The 18025-nt window shown below is 37.0% G+C and overlaps 1 protein-coding gene across 3 annotated transcripts; it reads left to right on the top strand.

Moving 5' to 3' along the window:
• The first annotated feature begins 65 nt into the window (after positions 1 to 65).
• Positions 66 to 15439, top strand: C1H4orf47 (chromosome 1 C4orf47 homolog). 3 transcript variants are annotated; one of them, XM_044938373.1, is made up of 8 exons: positions 66 to 396; positions 2793 to 2978; positions 4067 to 4286; positions 5656 to 5793; positions 5888 to 5963; positions 7563 to 7742; positions 13323 to 13489; positions 15198 to 15439. In XM_044938373.1, the coding sequence occupies exons 2-8, from the start codon at positions 2879 to 2881 to the stop codon at positions 15244 to 15246; spliced, it is 930 nt and encodes a 309-aa protein (XP_044794308.1). In that variant the 5' UTR covers positions 66 to 396; positions 2793 to 2878; the 3' UTR covers positions 15247 to 15439. The 3 variants fall into 3 exon arrangements, with proteins under 3 accessions (XP_044794308.1, XP_044794311.1, XP_044794309.1); XM_044938376.1 differs by lacking the exon at positions 7563 to 7742; XM_044938374.1 differs by lacking the exon at positions 13323 to 13489.
• Positions 15440 to 18025: the final 2586 nt, after the last annotated feature.

The following is an 18025-nucleotide window of genomic DNA, read 5'->3' as shown; positions in this document are numbered from 1 at the left end:
GTCACGGGGCGTACCACCACGCCAGATCTCGCGGGGGGATAACTGGGCGGGGAGCGTAAGTCCTAACGAATGATGGATGCAGGTCCTCCGCATCCTGTAGACGTCTTTCTGTTTGTGTCTTCCTCGATCCGGATGCGAACCCTCCACCGAGCCTCCCGCAACATTCATTCTCGGAATGGATTCTCCCGTAGCCGGGGCAACGCGCCGCAGAAGGTCTGCGCGGCTAGGCGAGCGTGCGGACCGGCTGCGTGGCGAGATCCCCGCGGGAATAGCTCGCGCGGGGGCTGCTTCGTGGCGCTGGTCGCTCCTGCAGCTTGGCTGGGACTGGAGCTGGGACAATCTGATCTCTGATCTTTGTACCCTTCTCCGAGGCGACTTGGTACTCGCAGCCATCAGGTACTGTCTTTTAGATACCTAGCTACTCTGAACCTCTGTTTCCCTAATGGGACATCATTTTCCCCAGAAGTTTTCTGTCCCTCCTTCATCCCCTAGGGCACTTTATCCATAACTTTGGAAGGGTACTTGCCGTGTTCTACTATGTTATACTTGCCTTGTCTAAGACAAGATAAGCTCCCTAACAGCAGTATCTATGCCTTTTAAAATCTCAGTTTTATAACTTCTACCAGCAAGCCCTACTCAGGAGGGTTTTGCAAAACGTTAAATAAGTGAATGAAAGATTTTGCCAATGCTGTTCACGAAGAGTTCAGTTTAGTTCAGTCACTCAGTCGTGTCCGACTCTTTGTGACCCCACGAATCACAGTACGCCAGGCCTCCCTGTAGTGGAAAAATTCAAGGCAAAAACTCCCCTTTTGTTCCCTTTCCTTTCTTCCCTCTGTGTCACACTTCGTTGGGTGGTTCCTATCTTCCTGGAGCCCACAATTTAGTGAGGGAAAACAGCAGTTAATTCAAGATCCTTACAGTTCAGTTCAGTTCAGTCGCTCAGTCATGTCCGACTCTTTGCGACCCCATGAACTGCAGCACGCCAGGCCTCCCTATCCATCACCAACTCCCGGAGTCCCCCCAAACCCATGTCCATCGAGTCAATGATGCCAGCCAACCATCTCATCCTCTGTTGTCCCCTTCTCCTCCTGCCCTCAATCTTTCCCAGCATCAGGGTCTTTTCCAATGAGTCAGCTCTTCACATGTGGTGGAAGTTTCAGCCTCAACATCAGTCCTTCCAATGAACACCCAGGACTGATCTTCTTTAGGATGGACTAGTTGGATTTCCTTGCAGTCCAAAGGACTTCAAGAGTCTTCTCCAACACCACAGTTCAAAAGCATCAATTCTTCGGTGCTCAGCTTTCTTTATAGTCCAACTCTCACATCCATACATGACCACTAGAAAAACCAAGTGAGGGAAAACAGCAGTTAATTTAAGATCCCTACAAGGTGAATGTAAAATAACCCAATATAAAATAAGCATCCATGATCAGGGCTTGGAGAGGGAAGTACATGGCGCTATGATGAAGTGAATTAAGGAAGTGAAGAATGAGCTAAACAATCAGAAGGATCAGTATTTATTGAGGAAAGAAAGGGGTAGGCGCAGTGAAGTACCTGCCGAAAGTGAAACAGCATGTGCTAGTGTCCTGTGGTTGGAGAGGCCGACTTGAGAACTGAAAGACAATTGGAGCTTAGGTTCCAGGGAGAGGGGTTTCCATGGTGACAGGTGAGGGTGATAGTGGCCTTATGAGCCATTTAAAGGATTTGAGCCCCTGTAGCAGCACAGGAAGACTTTAAGGTTGCAGTGGAGATGGAGCCTTGAAACATGAAACAAATTGAATTAGTGCCCTCCAACTGACTGACTTTTAGTTTTAAAGCATAGGTGATCAGAGGCAGGATGGCAAGGAGGAGGAGAGGATGAGCCACAGATTCAAATAGGCAATCCTGTCATTGAAACAGCTTGCTCTAAATTCAAGGCAGAAGTTTCTTACCTTGGATTATAAACTGGGAAGTGTAAGCCAATGTTTGTTTTATTCATCAACCTATGTGTCCAGTACCTAGATATAGTTGGCTTCAAAAATATTACCATAAAATGGAGGCAAGTATTCTTAGCTCTTTGGTCCAACTTTTTAGAACGTATCTAATTAAAGGAAACATCTGAAAACGTAGTTGCATATTTAGAGTGATATTTCAAGACTCTATAACTCTATAACAAATACTCTGAATTCCTTGTAGCTTTTGTTTTGCTGTTCTTAGTGTTTATCTTGCTTAGTCAATTGTCCTCTCTTCCTATCCCCATTGTGAACTGATTTTGCCCAGTGGCACATTTGTTATATACATTTAAACTTGAAAAAATCCAAGAACTATAGGGTAATGCCTAGGTGTGTTGTGCATTCTGTAAAAGTAAGTTGTAATTTTTAATACAAGGGACAATGTAGTATGTTTAGATAGAAGGGTTTAAACTAAAAATGACTGCCTTATATAATTAAGATCTTTCTGTCAACTTTGAACTTCTCAGAAGAAGAATGTTTTTTATACAGTATTTATACCACACTGTACCATCATAATATTACTGTTTGTGACAGATGAATGGCAGTGCCACAGATTAAACATTTCTTTGTAATTTGTGGCTATTTCAGCTGGAGACTCAAGGGGAAGGTTCGTGGTGATAATTTTGAGTCTCTGTTATTCCCCCTCGGCCCCACAAAGTAGATTCTTTCCCCATGTATAGCTTGGGACTGTTGTTTTATGATGTAACTATGTGCATGTTAACACTCATAGTTTGGACTGAAACTATTTTGGACTGAAAGTTAGAATCACCTTTTCCCTAAATTTTCTCCTGTATTTTTCAGTGTAGAGTAGAATTTTGCTATAGAAGTAGCACTAAGAAACCCGCTGAAGTCACCAGCATAGAGCACCCAGCCAACAGGGAGCAACCATGCCTGCGGAAGGAGGGAAGACGGATATGGAGAGGATTGGCCTCTTCAGTGAGATGGAATATATCACTGTGGGAGATAAATATGTGTCACAGTTTAATCGTAAGTATAATTTGGTTTTCTTTACAGCCTAAGAGTGGATGTTCCCTCTATAAAATTTTGATTTTAATGTTTGTTAAATGATCTTTTTGAATGGTCTGTATTTTAAAGCTTTAGGTATAAAGTTGAAAACACCTGTGAAATTTTAGTAGCGGTAAGAGATCTTTTTTTTTGTAAGATCAGGAAGCTCGTGTTCTTGGACTATCCTACTTTCATATATTCTCCTCATAGGTATTTGTATTTATTTTCAAGGTGCCTGGCAGTTTTCTTCCAGAATTTTTTTGTTTGTTTGTTGTCTAGTCGCTAAGTTGTGTTCGACTCTTTTGCAAGCCCATGGACTGTAGCCCTCCAGGCTCCTCTGTCTGTGGGATTTCTCAGACAAGAATACTAGAGTGAGTTGCCATTTCCTTCTCCAGGGAATCTTCTGGACCCAGGAATCGCCCCAGTCTCCTGTCACTCCTGCATGGGCAGGCAGATTCTTTACCACTGCCACCCCACCAGGAAAGCCCAAAACGGAATCACAACCATGAAGGGACTGAACCATTGGCTTTTTTTTTTCTCTTAGTTGGGACACTCTACTACACAAATAGCATTTACATTTACCTCTAAAATGGCCATCCATGATCACTTTCTTGAAAATAAAGTGCCAAATAAATACACGAGAGATTTTTAGAAGAGTCATCAATAAAACAATAAAAAAATATGCTGATATGGAACATCTCTAAGATAAATTGTTAAAAAGGCAAGATGCAAAACAGTTTCCTATGGGAAAGCATTGGATTCAGTGACCTGTAAGGCCTCTTCCAGCTCTCAGACTCAGAGTTTAAGAGAATCTCAATCTAATTATTAAAATGTTTTAATGGAAATGCCTTAGTTCTTACTGTCAGTGAAGCCTTTCATATGGATCTTTCAGTGACCATTTTGAAACAGCATTTAAGAGCTCAAAACTCAATGGCTCGAATCACATTTTGAAACTTTTCTCTGATGCCCTGTGTTCTAGTGGCAAGGATCAGGAAAGTTTTCTATTATTTTTCATGTCCTTTTATTAATGGTGAGCTCAAAATTGTCATATTCCTATTTTATCTTTAAAGGACCTTTTAATGAATCTGCAAGCAAAAATAGACAGATTCTACCCGGGGGATCCAAAGAAATGTCCAATCTCCAGGCAGGTTATTTTGACCCCCATTTTGCAAGGATTTTTGAAGGTGAAGGCTATGTCAATCCGAATCAAGTGAGGAGACGGTACATGATGGAAGAAGCCAAGAAAAATCTAAGCAAAGCGTTCCTCCCTAGTAATGGAGAGAAAAAGCCGTAAGTATTGGGGAGAAAATCTTAAATCTATCTCCTGCATTACTCTCTCTCCTCCAGCCTAAATTGTTGATTTTTCTGTAGGACTTACTTATGTATGACTCATTTTTTAAAGTGTGACTTTTAGGTTAAGTTTGTGTTAGATGGAGACAATTATATTGGGTGATTTAAGTTGCGGGGTAATTGATTAAGTAGATTCTCATTGTCATATTAAATTTTTAGTCATCTATGTCACTATTTTCTATCAGTTTATACTAATAAAGCCAACTAAATAATGAAAATAAGTTTTAGTTGAAAATTTTGCAGTAGTCAGACTAGAAAAAAAATTGCCTTGGGTCATCATGTCTGTGGCCTTGACTATTTTTTCTGCTTTTTAAAACTTTAAAAAAGTATAAATAAAAAATGTGAAATTAGGAGAAATCTTTTTTGGGTAAAAAGGATAATTTATCAAAGGTACATTGTTTAAAAATCATGATGAAGTTACATGTAGGGGTTTAACAGTATTTTAGTTGTAAAAATTGTCAGGATAAGTTTCTTTTTTTTTAACCTTTAAATCCTTAAACTGATAAAATCATATAATCTATGTGATATACTATAGCTGAGTTTTATAATATGATGTTAATTCACACTCAGTAACATTGACTCTCAATCTAGAGTTTATGACAGATAAGGATTGGTTGAAAAATAATTTTGTGCTTATTTGTGATTTTGAGATTAGTAAAGCTTCAGTCTTCCAAGTTAAATTGTCTTTATTAAAAGTGGAGAATGTCTTCTTTTCTGTTATTATAGTTTATCTTTTCCTACCTTTGCACACTTTGGAGAAGTGTGAACTATTTATTATTATTATTACTACTTTTTTTGGGTTTCTTTCTTTTCTTCTTAGATGTAAATTCCAATGTGTATTTTTGGGGCTACTACTTTATTTCTTTTTCATGTAACATATGTATTTTATCCTTTAAACAACTTTTTTTGTGTTCAACTTTCCCATCCCCTGGAACTAATATAATATTGTCAATAAACTATGCTTACATAAAAAATAACTTTAGAAAAAACACAGCGGAAGAACACACAAAGGGTCTATTCTTGTGGTTAATTGAACTAATGTAAACTCCTCTAACCTCCTAGAGATTGCTAAAGCTTTGTTTATGTAGAACATTTAAAATGGAATTTTTGACTTTGAATAATAGGGAAAAGTAGATTAAAAAAATAACAAAAGAGTTTTTTTTTTCTTACCAAAGTTAGGCATGTCAAATCTACTGTGTATATTTTGCTCCTCTTTCAATAATATTTTATAAATTTTGGTAAAATACATATAACACAAAGTTCACTATTTGAACTTGCTTCTTTTTGTTCTCGTTACTCTGTATTTAAGCTGTGGATTAGGAAGTTACTATGGAACCATAGGGGGACCAGTCCCGTTTTTCAGTGCTCAGTCTAAACCCAAAGAAAAATATGAGCCACCTGGAAAGAATTTATACACAAACCCAGGAAAGAAAGGAACTGGATATGGGTAAGATATTTCAATACTTTCATATCATTTGTTTTGAATTTAAAAAATTTAATTTCTGAACCCTGAAGTCATCATCATTATTTTCCTTCCTTAGCTATGCAAATATTACCATAGGTAAGCAGTTTTCACACTCTTCTGATCTCTATGATGCAGCAAAACTAAATAACAAGGTAAAGGAATCTCCTGTAACTTATTTCAATCTTTCTCTTATTTAGTTGACTTAGAGAATTCACTTGTGATCCAATTAGGGTTTATTTTGTTTTATCTATTTGTGTTATGTGGGCAATGGCAGATTGATGTTTAGGAATTGTAATAATTTTACCGTTTTGATTTTAGATTCCCTGGCTGAGCTTTAATTCCTGTCATAGTTTATCTTCCATCTCTCTAAACTAGCTGTGAGACTTCTGTCAGCGTGGCCTGATCAACTCTGCTCTATTTTGATTCTAAGCATTGTATCCTGTATTCCCAACACACCCTAATATTTTGCGCCTAAGAAAGTAGCGGTAGTCCTTTTGGGCCGATCAGGCCATTATGGTGAGTGAACAGAATGGAAGAGTGTTGGGGAGAAGGGAGGAAGTGGAGACTAGAGAAGGATATAAGCTTTTAAATTTTCGTGTTTTTTTCAGCATGCAGTCTTCAATAATTTTGGCTATGGTGACTTTAAATGGCAGTGAGATAGATGGAGGAGGGCATGGCAACCCACTCCAGTATTCTTGTCTGAAGAATTCCCATGGATAGAGGAGCCTAGCAGGCTATAATCCATAGGGTCGCACAGAGTCGGACACGACTGAAGTGACTTAGCATGCATGCACACACGAGATAGAAGGATAGTGGCCAGTTTTGCAAATGGGCATGTCCAAACCCAGGAAAAGTTTTCTGTTAAATTGATAAATCTTGGTCATTTGAAAATAGTCATCTCTTGTTTCTAGTATGGACTCTTCACTTTATATAAGATTCTATGTAAACTACTTTTTACATAGAATAGAATAATATATTCTATAGGAATGATAATACCTAATATATAAATACGTACAAGGCAGTTTTATCAATAGCTTAGTAATTAATCTTTCATCCTAAGTTTATGGATATAAGATACTTTTCTCTCTTTAGAATAAAACTCTTTCATTCTGCATTTAGAACTTACTATTCATAAGTCAGAAATTTTATGTCCCTGAATTTCCTGAAATAATATTGTAACATAAAAGTTTTGTAATGTAAAAAGTAAGTATTCCTTATTCTTAGGAGAAAAGCTGACTTTTTTTTGAAGGCCTACCGTGTGCCTGGTACTTTGAACACATAATCGCATTTAATCTTTGTCATAGCATTAAGGGTTGGGGGAATGTTACGATCGTCATTTATAATTGAAGAAAATGTGACACTAAAAGGGTCAGTAACTTTCCCAGTGTCCCTGGGAAATGCTAGAAAGCAGGAAGCAGTTAGGGCTTGAACTAGAAACTGACTTTTATTTTTAATGCATTATATCATATTATAGATAGTTAATAAAGATTTGCTCAAGTGATATATCTATATACATCAAATAAATTTATATTCAAGATGAACAATCATAGCTGTGCTTCTTCCTAAGCATATCTTTTGTATCATAAAAATAGAACATAGCAAAGGAATGTTTTAAAAAAGTGAACCCAGCAGTATATACTTAAACAATCTACATGCTTATATTAAAATTTAAAGTTAAATTAACTTTATGGTACTTGCAGTGTTGAGTAATTTTTGCTATCTAATATAATTTCAAACTCCTTAATTTACAGAAAGAGAATGAAGAACATCGTCGTTTACTTAAAGGGACAGCTTTCAAATTAAATCTTTACCCAAGGGAATATTTTGATACCAATCCTTACATGTCTGAGAAACCTTTACCACCAATTAAAAAAGTAGAGAAGAAAGAAACAGTTGGAAACCCTTTTAAGCCCTCTTCTCCTGGCAAAAAGGCAAGTTAAAGTTTTTAGAATGAAAAAATATTAAGCATCATATAGAAATATTGCCTCTTGCTGTCATATTATTTCATTTCCCATTTGTTTATATTCATGCCATGAATCATGGAACCCATTTTGATGAAATTATGATAAGTCATAGAGTGTGGATACCATAAGGAATAATGATGGCCTTATGAAATAATTATTCAGTTCAGTTCAGTCTCTCAGTCGTCTCCGACTCTTTGCGACCCCATGAATTGCAGCATGCCAGGCCTCCCTGTCCATCACCAACTCCCGGAGTTCACTCAGACTCAAGTCCATTGAGTCAGTGATGCCATCCAGCCATCTCATCCTCTGTCGTCCCCTTCTCCTCCTGCCCCCAATCCCTCCCAGCATCAGAGTCTTTTCCAATGAGTCAACTCTTGGCATCAGGTGGCCAAAGTACTGGAGTTTCAGCTTTAGCATCATTCCTTCCAAAGAAATCCCAGGGCTGATCTCCTTCAGAATGGACTGGTTGGATCTCCTTGCAGTCCAAGGGACTCTCAAGAGTCTTCTCCAACACCACAGTTCAAAAGCATAAATTCTTCAGCGCTCAGCCTTCTTCACAGTCCAACTCTCACATCCATACATGACCACTGGAAGAACCATAGCCTTGACTAGATGGATTTTTGTTGGCAAAGTAATGTCTCTGCTTTTGAATATGCTATCTAGGTTGGTCATAACTTTCCTTCCAAGGAGTAAGCGTCTTTTAATTTCATGGCTGCAGTCCCCATCTGCAGTGATTTTGGAGCCCCCAAAATAAAGTCTGACACTGTTTCCACTGTTTCCCCATCTATTTCCCATGAAGTGATGGGACCAGATGCCATGATCTTCGTTTTCTGAATGTTGAGCTTTAAGCCAGCTTTTTCACTCTCCACTTTCACTTTCCTCAAGAGGCTTTTTAGTTCCTCTTCACTTTCTGCCATAAGGGTGGTGTCATCTGCATATCTGAGGTTATTGATATTTCTCCCAGCAATCTTGATTCCAGCTTGTGTTTCTTCCAGTCCAGCATTTCTCATGATGTACTCTGCATCTAAGTTAAATAAGCAGGGTGACAATATACAGCCTTGACGTACTCCTATTCCTATTTGGAACCAGTCTCTTGTTTCATGTCCAGTTCTATCTGTTGCTTCCTGACCTGTATACAGATTTCTCAAGAGGCAGGTCAGGTGGTCTGGTATTCCCATCTCTTTCAGAATTGTCCACAGTTTATTGTGATCCACACAGTCAAAGGCTTTGGCATAGTCAATAAAGCAGAAATAGATGTTTTTCTGGAACTCTCTTGCTTTTTCCATGATCCAGCGGATGTTGTCAATTTGATCTCTGGTTCCTCTGCCTTTTCTAAAACCAGCTTGAACATCGGGAAGTTCACGGTTCATGTATTGCCGGAATAATTATTACTCATCTCTAAAGTATTTTAATTTACAATGAATTTTCTAAGCACCTGTCTAGATCTTAGGTATAGTTTTTCTCAAAACCATAAAAAGTCAGACCATCTTTAGTTTTTGAAGGGTGGTTAAAATGAAGTGTCTCCCTTCTGCTGAGGTTTACAAGTGTGAATAAAAATAAAAATCTCCCTTATAGTTTATAGGCTTAGTTTATACCTTAGTTTTTTCTTCTGTGAATTGTGTGTTCCTTTTCTTGCAAATGTTCAATTAAGATATTTGTCTTTTTCATATTGATCTGTAAGATCTTTTCGTATATTAAGGATATTATTTTATCATTTGTGTTGAAAATAATTTTTCTAGTCTGTTGAATCTTTGACTTTGGTTATAATATTCTGTTCTATTCAGAAATAGCAATAATGATTTATCATTATAAAATATAAACTTTATAATGATAAAAACACATAAAATAATGATTTTGTCAGTCCTCTGTGCTAAGTTTGTCATTCTCAGAATAACTTTCCTTCCCAGCAACGTTAGTGAAATATGCATTCTTGATTTCTTAACTAGTTTTATCTTTTTGCATTTAAATTTTCATCTGGAATATATTTTGATGGAAAGAACAAGGTAAGGATTCAGCTTTTATCTTTTTCAAAATTCAGTTTTATGGACAGAAGGATGCTTTGAGGGGAGGATGTGTTCCATATCTTGATTGCCTTTGTGGTTTCAAGGGTGTATCAGTCAGTCAGTTCAGTCGCTCAGATGTGTCTGACTCTTTGCGACCCCATGGACTGCAGCATGCCAGGCCTTCCTGTTCATCACCAACTCCCAGAGTTTACCCAAACTCATATCCATTGAGTCAGTGATGCCATCCAACCATCTCATCCTTTGTTGTCCCCTTCTCCTCCTGCCCTCAATCTTTCCCAGCATCAGGGTCTTTTCCAATGAGTCAGCTCTTCGCATCAGTTGGCCAAAGTATTGGAGTTTCAGCCTCAACATCAGTCCTTCCAATGACCATCCAGGGCTGATCTCCTTTAGGATGGACTGGTTGGATCTCCTGGCAGTCCAAGGGACTCTCAAGAGTCTTCTCCAACACCACAGTTCAAAAGCATCAATTCTTCAGCACTCAGCTTTCTTCATAGTCCAACTCTCACATCCATTCATAACTACTGGAAAAACCACATCTGTAAAAACTCACAGAATCTGTAAACTTAAAATGGGTGCAGCTTATTACACTTGGACTTAAGTAAAAAAAATTTTTAAAGAGCCAATTGTTCCTGATCTCACAGAATAATTAACACCCCTGTTTTGAAATGCCACTTTATCAAATCAAAATTCCCACTTTTAGTGTTTTTTTCCCCCCTGAATTTTCATTCTATTTAATTGATGTTTATTTCTATCAGTACCAAACTATTTTTAATTATTATTGCATTTTAATATTGGGTGGTCTAGACTCTTCTTATTCTTAAAATAAGTTTATATGACTGTTTTCCAGTAGTTATTATTTAGAACTTTGGAATTATTTTGTGAAGTTCTGAGGAAAAAAGACCTTTGGTGTTTTGCTTTAAATTGAGATCTTTAGATTTTAGATTGTTTTAGCATTTTTATACTTTGAATCTTATCTAGAATTAAGCTACTTACAGAAACCTTTATTTGTCTTGTAGATTTTTATATTTTGTTTCACATAGATTTATGTATCATATTTATTTTTATTTTAAGGTCCTGGTCAATAGTTTCTTTTACCCATCAATCCCCTTATATTATTTGTTCTTATTCAAACATCTGTTTTTTTTAAGTAACTGGCAATTTATTAAATTTTATATTCTAATAGGTATTTCATTGATTCTCTTTGGATCTTTAGATATATGATTATATTATCTGCAAATAATTTTGCTCCTTCCTTTCCAATATTTCTCTCTCTCATGTCATGCTTGTGCCCAGTGTATAGACATGATATGGGGATCATGGGAATACCTCTAGTGTTCATGTTTAAATAAATAAGACTAAATCAGGAATGTTTGTAGAATTATGTTGAATGTTTTAGTATAATCTATCTAGACCATCTATGTTTTTCTCCATTAACTTATTATAAGGTGAGTAAAAGTAATAGATTTCTTGAAATGATTCTCACTTGACTGTGTTGTATTAATCTTTAAGTGTAATACTGTGTTTTATTTGCTAATATTTTATGAAGTATTTTTGCATCAATTATTATAAGTGTTGTGACTGGTCTGTATTTTTTACATTCCTCGTTCTATTTTGATATAAGTAGATGCTAGCATCTTAAAGTAAGAGTTTAATAGCATCAAATATATCTTTTCCTTGAAAATTTAAAAGACTTCTCATAGTAAGTGTTCTGAGCTTAATTTCTTACATGATGTCCAAATATTTTCTGTAGGTGTCCTCTCTTTGAGTCACTTTGACAGTATTTTTCTTTGAGAACCATTCATTTAATTCAGGTTTTCAAATTTGTCAATGTAGAGGTGTAAAAAATATTATCTTACAGTTTTTGATATTCCATATATGTATAGATTTCTTCCACCTATTTCTCAATCTTTATAACATAGATTTACCTGTTAATTTTTTAAGCATCATCTGGTGAGTTGGTTTACTTACCATATATAGTTTTCCATTTTCTATTCATCTGTTTTGCTTTTATATCAATTAATTAATCAATTGTATTTTCTTTAGATTCTTTATTATTTGTTACTTTTAAAATAATCCATGTGTCTCAATCTTGATAACTTGAAAAATTATAACCATATGTTTCAAATAAATCGCATTTTCTTATATATCTGGCTTAGACACTACAAGAGAAAGGATGCCTAGTTAAATGGATTATTGTGATTGAATAGAGTTTTCTTGATGACTATATATAATATGATGAAAATCCTGTTAATATGTATCAGTTTAAAAAGTCAAAGCAAATGTTTGTTTTGCATATAGGTCAAAAATGATTGACTTTTCTTAATAGATTATAAGAAAAGTACAATGTATGGTACAGTTATTCCTTGGTATCAATGGGGGATTGGTTTCAAGACCACTGTCCCCTACCCCTAGAATACCAAAATTCAAGGATGCTCAGGTCCCTTACATAAAATGGCCTAGTATTTGTGTGTAACCTTTGCACATCCTCCTGTATAATGTAAATCATCTCTAGACTACTTACAATATCTAATACAATGCAAATGCTATGTAAATAGTTTCCTGTGCATGTCAAGTTCAACTTTTCTTTTGGGGAACTTTCTGGAATTCTTCATTTAAAAAATATTTTCACCCTGAGATTGGATGAATTTGAGGATGCAGACCTTACTGGTGTGGAGGACTGATTGTGGGTTATGTTTACCTCTCACTCTCTTTTTCTATGTGCTTTTCCTTTATTTTTATTAAAAACTTTTTTTTCAGTATCTCCCCCATCATTTACTGATGTTTACTGAACTTGTCTTGTGCCAGGTTTCCTTTTGGATAAACCTTACCTTTGGCCTCATCTCTCATCCTCTGGTTCTGAACCCTAACTTCTTCCTGTATCAAAATACATGTGACCTGGGTCTCACTCCCTCAGGAATGGACTCACATCCTGTGTAGTTCATAGCCTGATCTGATAAATTCACTAGTATGTTAACTGTTGGCAGTAGTTTAGAATATTACCTTCTTATAACTATATGCATTTTAATAGAGAACTTTTGGAATTATAGTGTCTTAACCCATAAAATGGAGAAGGCAATGGCACCCCACTCCAGTACTCTTGCCTGGAAAATCCCATAGACGGAGGAGCCTGGTAGGCTGCAGTCCATGGGGTCGCTAGGAGTCGGACTCGACTGAGTGACTTCACTTTCACTTTTCACTTTCATGCGTTGGAGAAGGAAATGGCAACCCACTCCAGTGTTCTTGCCTGGAGAATCCCAGGGATGGGGGAGCCTGGTGGGCTGTCATCTCTGGGGTCTCACAGAGTCGGACATGACTGAAGCGACTTAGCAGCAGCAGCAACCCATAAAATTGGTGGTAGGAAGACCCTTTGATGGTATTTGAATTAAACAGCATAAACAGTTTTCTTTAAATGTAAAACCAGCTCCATGTACAATACACAAATATGTATGACCTTTTTCACATCTAATTTTTGTTAGAAGCATTTTGACAGAACCACATTAAATTGTCTCATTTTTACTTGTAGGCTGGTGGAATGAAGGCAGGAACATTTGATCCTTACCCTACACATTCTGCTGACCCTTACGTGGTTAAATGGAAAAGCCCATCCAGCAAAAGTGCTAAGGTTTTCCATCCGCCAGGTGGACCAAAAAGCAGACCAATTGAAAGTATAATGGCTTTGAATGTCAGAAGGTAGTAATATTAGCCCATAAGTTATTTCCAGCTTTTAGATTTCTTCAGAGTAATATCTTTTATTTATATATACTTTTAAAAGTTGACAAATCTGGGTGATTTTAGAAATCTCAGCTTCTTCTTTATACCTGCCCTCCCCTGTAGAAGTTCTTTCCCATCTTCTGAAATTCCCAATTGAAAAAGCTTAATTTATCTGTACCAAACAGACACAGGTTCAATCCCTGGGTTGGGAAGATCCCCTGGAGAAGGAAATGGTAACCTACTCCAGTATTCTTGCCTGGAGAATCCCATGGACACAGGAGCCTGGTGGGCTACAGTCCATAGGGTCACAAAAAGTCAGACATGAGTGAAGTGACTTAGCATGCATACATGCATATATATATATCTATATACACACACATACATACATATATACATATATATATACATACATATGTATATATATAGACACACACATGCATATATATATATATACTGCTAAGTGAAATATATATTTCACTTAGCAGTACATATTAACATAGTCTGTTTCTTAGAAGGATCTTTTGACTCATTAAATTATTATCTCTCTATAGGCCCCAGACTCTCAGTAATTGTGTGGGCTCTTAATGACACTTATTCTGTCTTTAACTTTTAAATAACCCTCTATGAGAACTAAAAATATTCTGATTAATTAAAAATACTTTGAGGAAAAGTGTATTATTCATGAATCATAAAACTCGAATCTTTCCTAGGTTTTGAGCACTCTCAAAACTGAAAAGTTTTTAGAAGTTCAGAATATAATTTAGAAAAGGACAGCCTGTCATTCTTTTGTTATATGTGAAAGATCATAAATACTGAAGAATTCATTTGATTCCCTTTCGGCCTATTCACTGAAAAAGTTTTAATGCCAATTTGACTAACTTACATATTTCTGACTTCATTGTAATCATACAATGGATTAGGAAAAGGACATCGAATTCATATTCCTTTTGTAGAAACAATAGTACATCTTTATTACTTGTGGATAGTGATTATAAAAACATCATTATTATAATCACAAAGTAAGGCTGCCCTTCATTTTATATATATAGTTTAACTGTTGTCTATAGGAATAATATTTTTTTGCAGGCTAGTTGGTAGAGGATTCATTTGGGAAACAAAGATGTGGAGCCTTTTTTCCATGTCCTTTGACCTTTATCCTTTGACAACCAAACTGACAGTAAAGTTAGAATTTTACGCAACACATTCACACTCAAATAAATGGAATTTTGTGTGGGGTGGGGAGGAGTGTGGTTTCAAGTTTTCTGACTATCCAGAGAACAGATCTGAGAAAATTCTATGATGCTCTAGCACATATGTTTAAAGCAAAGGAAAAAAGTATCGATTGTTCAGAAGTTTATCATTTGTTTAGTATTTTGAGTTTATTGAAATATCTTTTTTTTTACATTATCACAAATATTATCCTAAATCAAGTTTTAGCTTCTTTTAGCCTAATTTTAAAACTCTGAGAAGTAGTATTTAAAAGTAGTAGTAGTATTTAGTCTCATAAACCATTTTTTCCTTCTTTTATTACATTTTAAAAGTATATCTGATATACGTGAAGCTTTTTCTTTAGTGAGAAAGTTTGGTTTTGTTTGGATTGTTAACTTTTAATTGCAAAATGTTTTTTTTTTTTTACAAGAATACGCAGATCTATCAAATTAAATGTGCATTTATTTTCCAATTTTAGGGCACTAAATACGAAGAACTACAAGACTGCTTCAGTACAGTCCTATTAGCATCTGGAAGACAAATAACCTTACAGGTCCTGACTACCAAAAATACACTATCAAGTGCTTATTATTTGAAAAAGTATATAAGATGTGTGGAGCAAATAGCTCAAACATTTAGAGGAAATTTAAGGCTGTGACTCTAATGCTCTTCCTTCTTTTCATACTGTTACATCAATAAATGACTAGTATTTGTTAATAATTGCTCTGTTTCTTGATCTGTGTTTCTGAGGAGATGTTTAGGACTGTTTGAAACTGTTATAAAATCTCAAAGTGTACTCTTTCATTTGACATATTTTGCTCCTAACATTAAAAATATTGCCGAGTTGGAGGGTAGGTATGAATATGGGGACTGAAGGGGTAGAACGTGCACAATGAATGCTTATTTTTCTATTAAGTGGTATCGTTTTCTGTTTTTTTTTTTCTAAGATTAATTTTTATTGGAGTGTAGTTGCTTTACTGTAAATTCTTATTTTGCTGTTCCTTCTTGGAGGTATTTGGAGGTTGAGTTGACAGCTGTCCAAGTGTCTCGGTCCATTAAAGCATTCTTAACATCAGGGAAGTACTGATCCAGTCTTATTTAATAGATTCTCATATACATGCGTTGTATAGTGAGGCAGATAGCTCGGTTAATGTGGTATGGTGCCTTCTATGTGTATCCTGTGTAAAGCATCAGATCTGCCAGTGGCAGCCCCAGGCTGAGCACAGTTGGTGAGGGTGTGGGGGGCGTGTGGGGGATGGGAGACTGGGGATGCACTTTCAGTTCAGTATCTTATACAAAATGGCCAGGTTTCAATGGATGAAGTTGGTCCTTGTGTTCTCTCATTCTCCTCTGTAGCTGCCTCTCTAGGTCTTATCCTCTTCCTTCCCATGTTACCTCTTCACTGGCCCTATCACTTTAAAAAAAAATCTGTTCTTAAAAGTTATGATTTAAATACATTCCCGTAATTCATAGTGAGGTATCTCTCAATAGTTCTCATTCAGTTGGGGTGGGGTAGTGGTGGTATTTAAAAGGGAAGTTTACAGTATCTATTAATTAAACTGTGGTGTTGGAAAAGACTCTTGAGAGTTCCTTGGACTGCAAGGAGGCCACACCAGTCAATCCTAAAGGAAATCAGTCCTGAATATTCATTGGAAGGACTGATGCTGAAGCTGAAGCCCCAATACTTTGGCCACCTGATGTGAAGAACTGACTCATTTGAAAAGACCCTGATGCTGGGAAAGATTGCAGGCAGGAAGAGAGGGGAGGAGAGAGGATGAGATGGTTGGATGGCATCACTGACTTGATGAACATGAGTTTGGGTAAGCTCTGGGAGTTGGTGATGGACAGGGAAGCCTGGCGTGCTGCAGTCCATGGGGTTGCAAAGAGTCAGACATGACTGAGCGACTGAACTGAACTAATTAGTACAATGTGTTGGAGGAGTTATTTTTGATTCATGATTTTTTTCTTAGTACTCGTTCCTCTGCCATTCTAGGCCTCCCAGAGCGGAAAATCAGAATGTGTAGAGGCTGCAGTGCTCTGCTTCTAGACCCAATTTTTTCCAATGGTGGAGAAGCCAAGTCAATCCAGATACACATGTGACTTTTGAAAGGGATTCAGAGGGTACAGAGAAGTTTTCCTGTTGTCAAACGTATATTTTTATTTCATGCCTCATCACTGTTTACTTTTTTTCTAAAAGAATAAATTTTTAAAGACTGAAAAAAGTTTTCTAAAGGAATATTTAAGATTTTTATTTCCTATCCAAAGGACAGTGTGGAATGAACATCTCAAAGACAGTATCGGGTATCATGAGCCTCAGAGGGGAATACATATGTCTCAGAGTAGCTAAGTTTTTTCCAGGTAGACATAAATGAATAAAAATTCATTTAGTTACATAGTGATAAATGTCACCAAACAAACCAAGGCTAGGGTGTTCCCATCTCTCTGCATTCAGCGGTGGCTCCAGAGCTGCTAGGGTAGGCTAGAGGCTACTCTGCACCCACCCTAACAAAAGTCTAAAAAACCAGGCTCAAAAGGATCTGACTGAAAGAGAATTAAGCACAACCAATTCCAACAGAAGTAAGCACAACCCAGCACAACCAGGTCCAACAATCTGTAAAGGAAGACACCAAATTCAGATGCTCGACAATGTAAAATTCACAAAAATCCGGGTTTCGCTGGTGGCTCAGTGGTGAAGAATCCACCTGGCAATACAGGAGACACAGTTTTGCACTGTGATCCGGGAAGATCTTACATGCCATGGAGCTACTGAGCCTGTGTATGTCACAACTACTGAGCCTGTGCCCTAGAGCCCGCGAGCAGCAACTACTGAAGCCGACATGCTAGAGTCGCCTGCGCACTGCAGCTAGAGAAAAGCCTGCGCAGCAACAAAGACCCAGCACGGCCAAAAATTAACAAGTAAATACATTTTTTTTTTTTTAAATCCATCTTCCAGTTTAAAAACAAAACACAACTACTAGACATGCCAGGAAGCAGGAAAATGTAACCCACAACCGGGAGAAAAATCAGTCAATAGAAATGAGCCCCATAATGGTAGAGAAGATGGAATCAGCAAATAGACATTAAAATGGCTATTTGACCTGTTATTGTATTTAAAGGAAAAGCTCAGAGTTTTCTCTTGTACTAACCATTGTGTGACTTTTTTCATGTTGCCTGTTGGAACTGGAAGAACCCATGGGAAAGTTCTGCCTATTGCTGTTGCTGTGAGCAAGAAGCTCCTTTGTCTCTGATCCAGGATTCTCATGTCTTCCTCTGGAACCCACAACACCGCGTCAGGCTATAACACAT

This window comes from Bubalus bubalis, chromosome 1 (genome assembly GCF_019923935.1).
Source record: "Bubalus bubalis isolate 160015118507 breed Murrah chromosome 1, NDDB_SH_1, whole genome shotgun sequence".
In the NCBI taxonomy this organism is placed as follows: Eukaryota; Metazoa; Chordata; class Mammalia; order Artiodactyla; family Bovidae; genus Bubalus; species Bubalus bubalis.
Note: the sequence above shows the minus strand (reverse complement) of the source record. Positions and strands in the feature narration are given on the sequence as shown.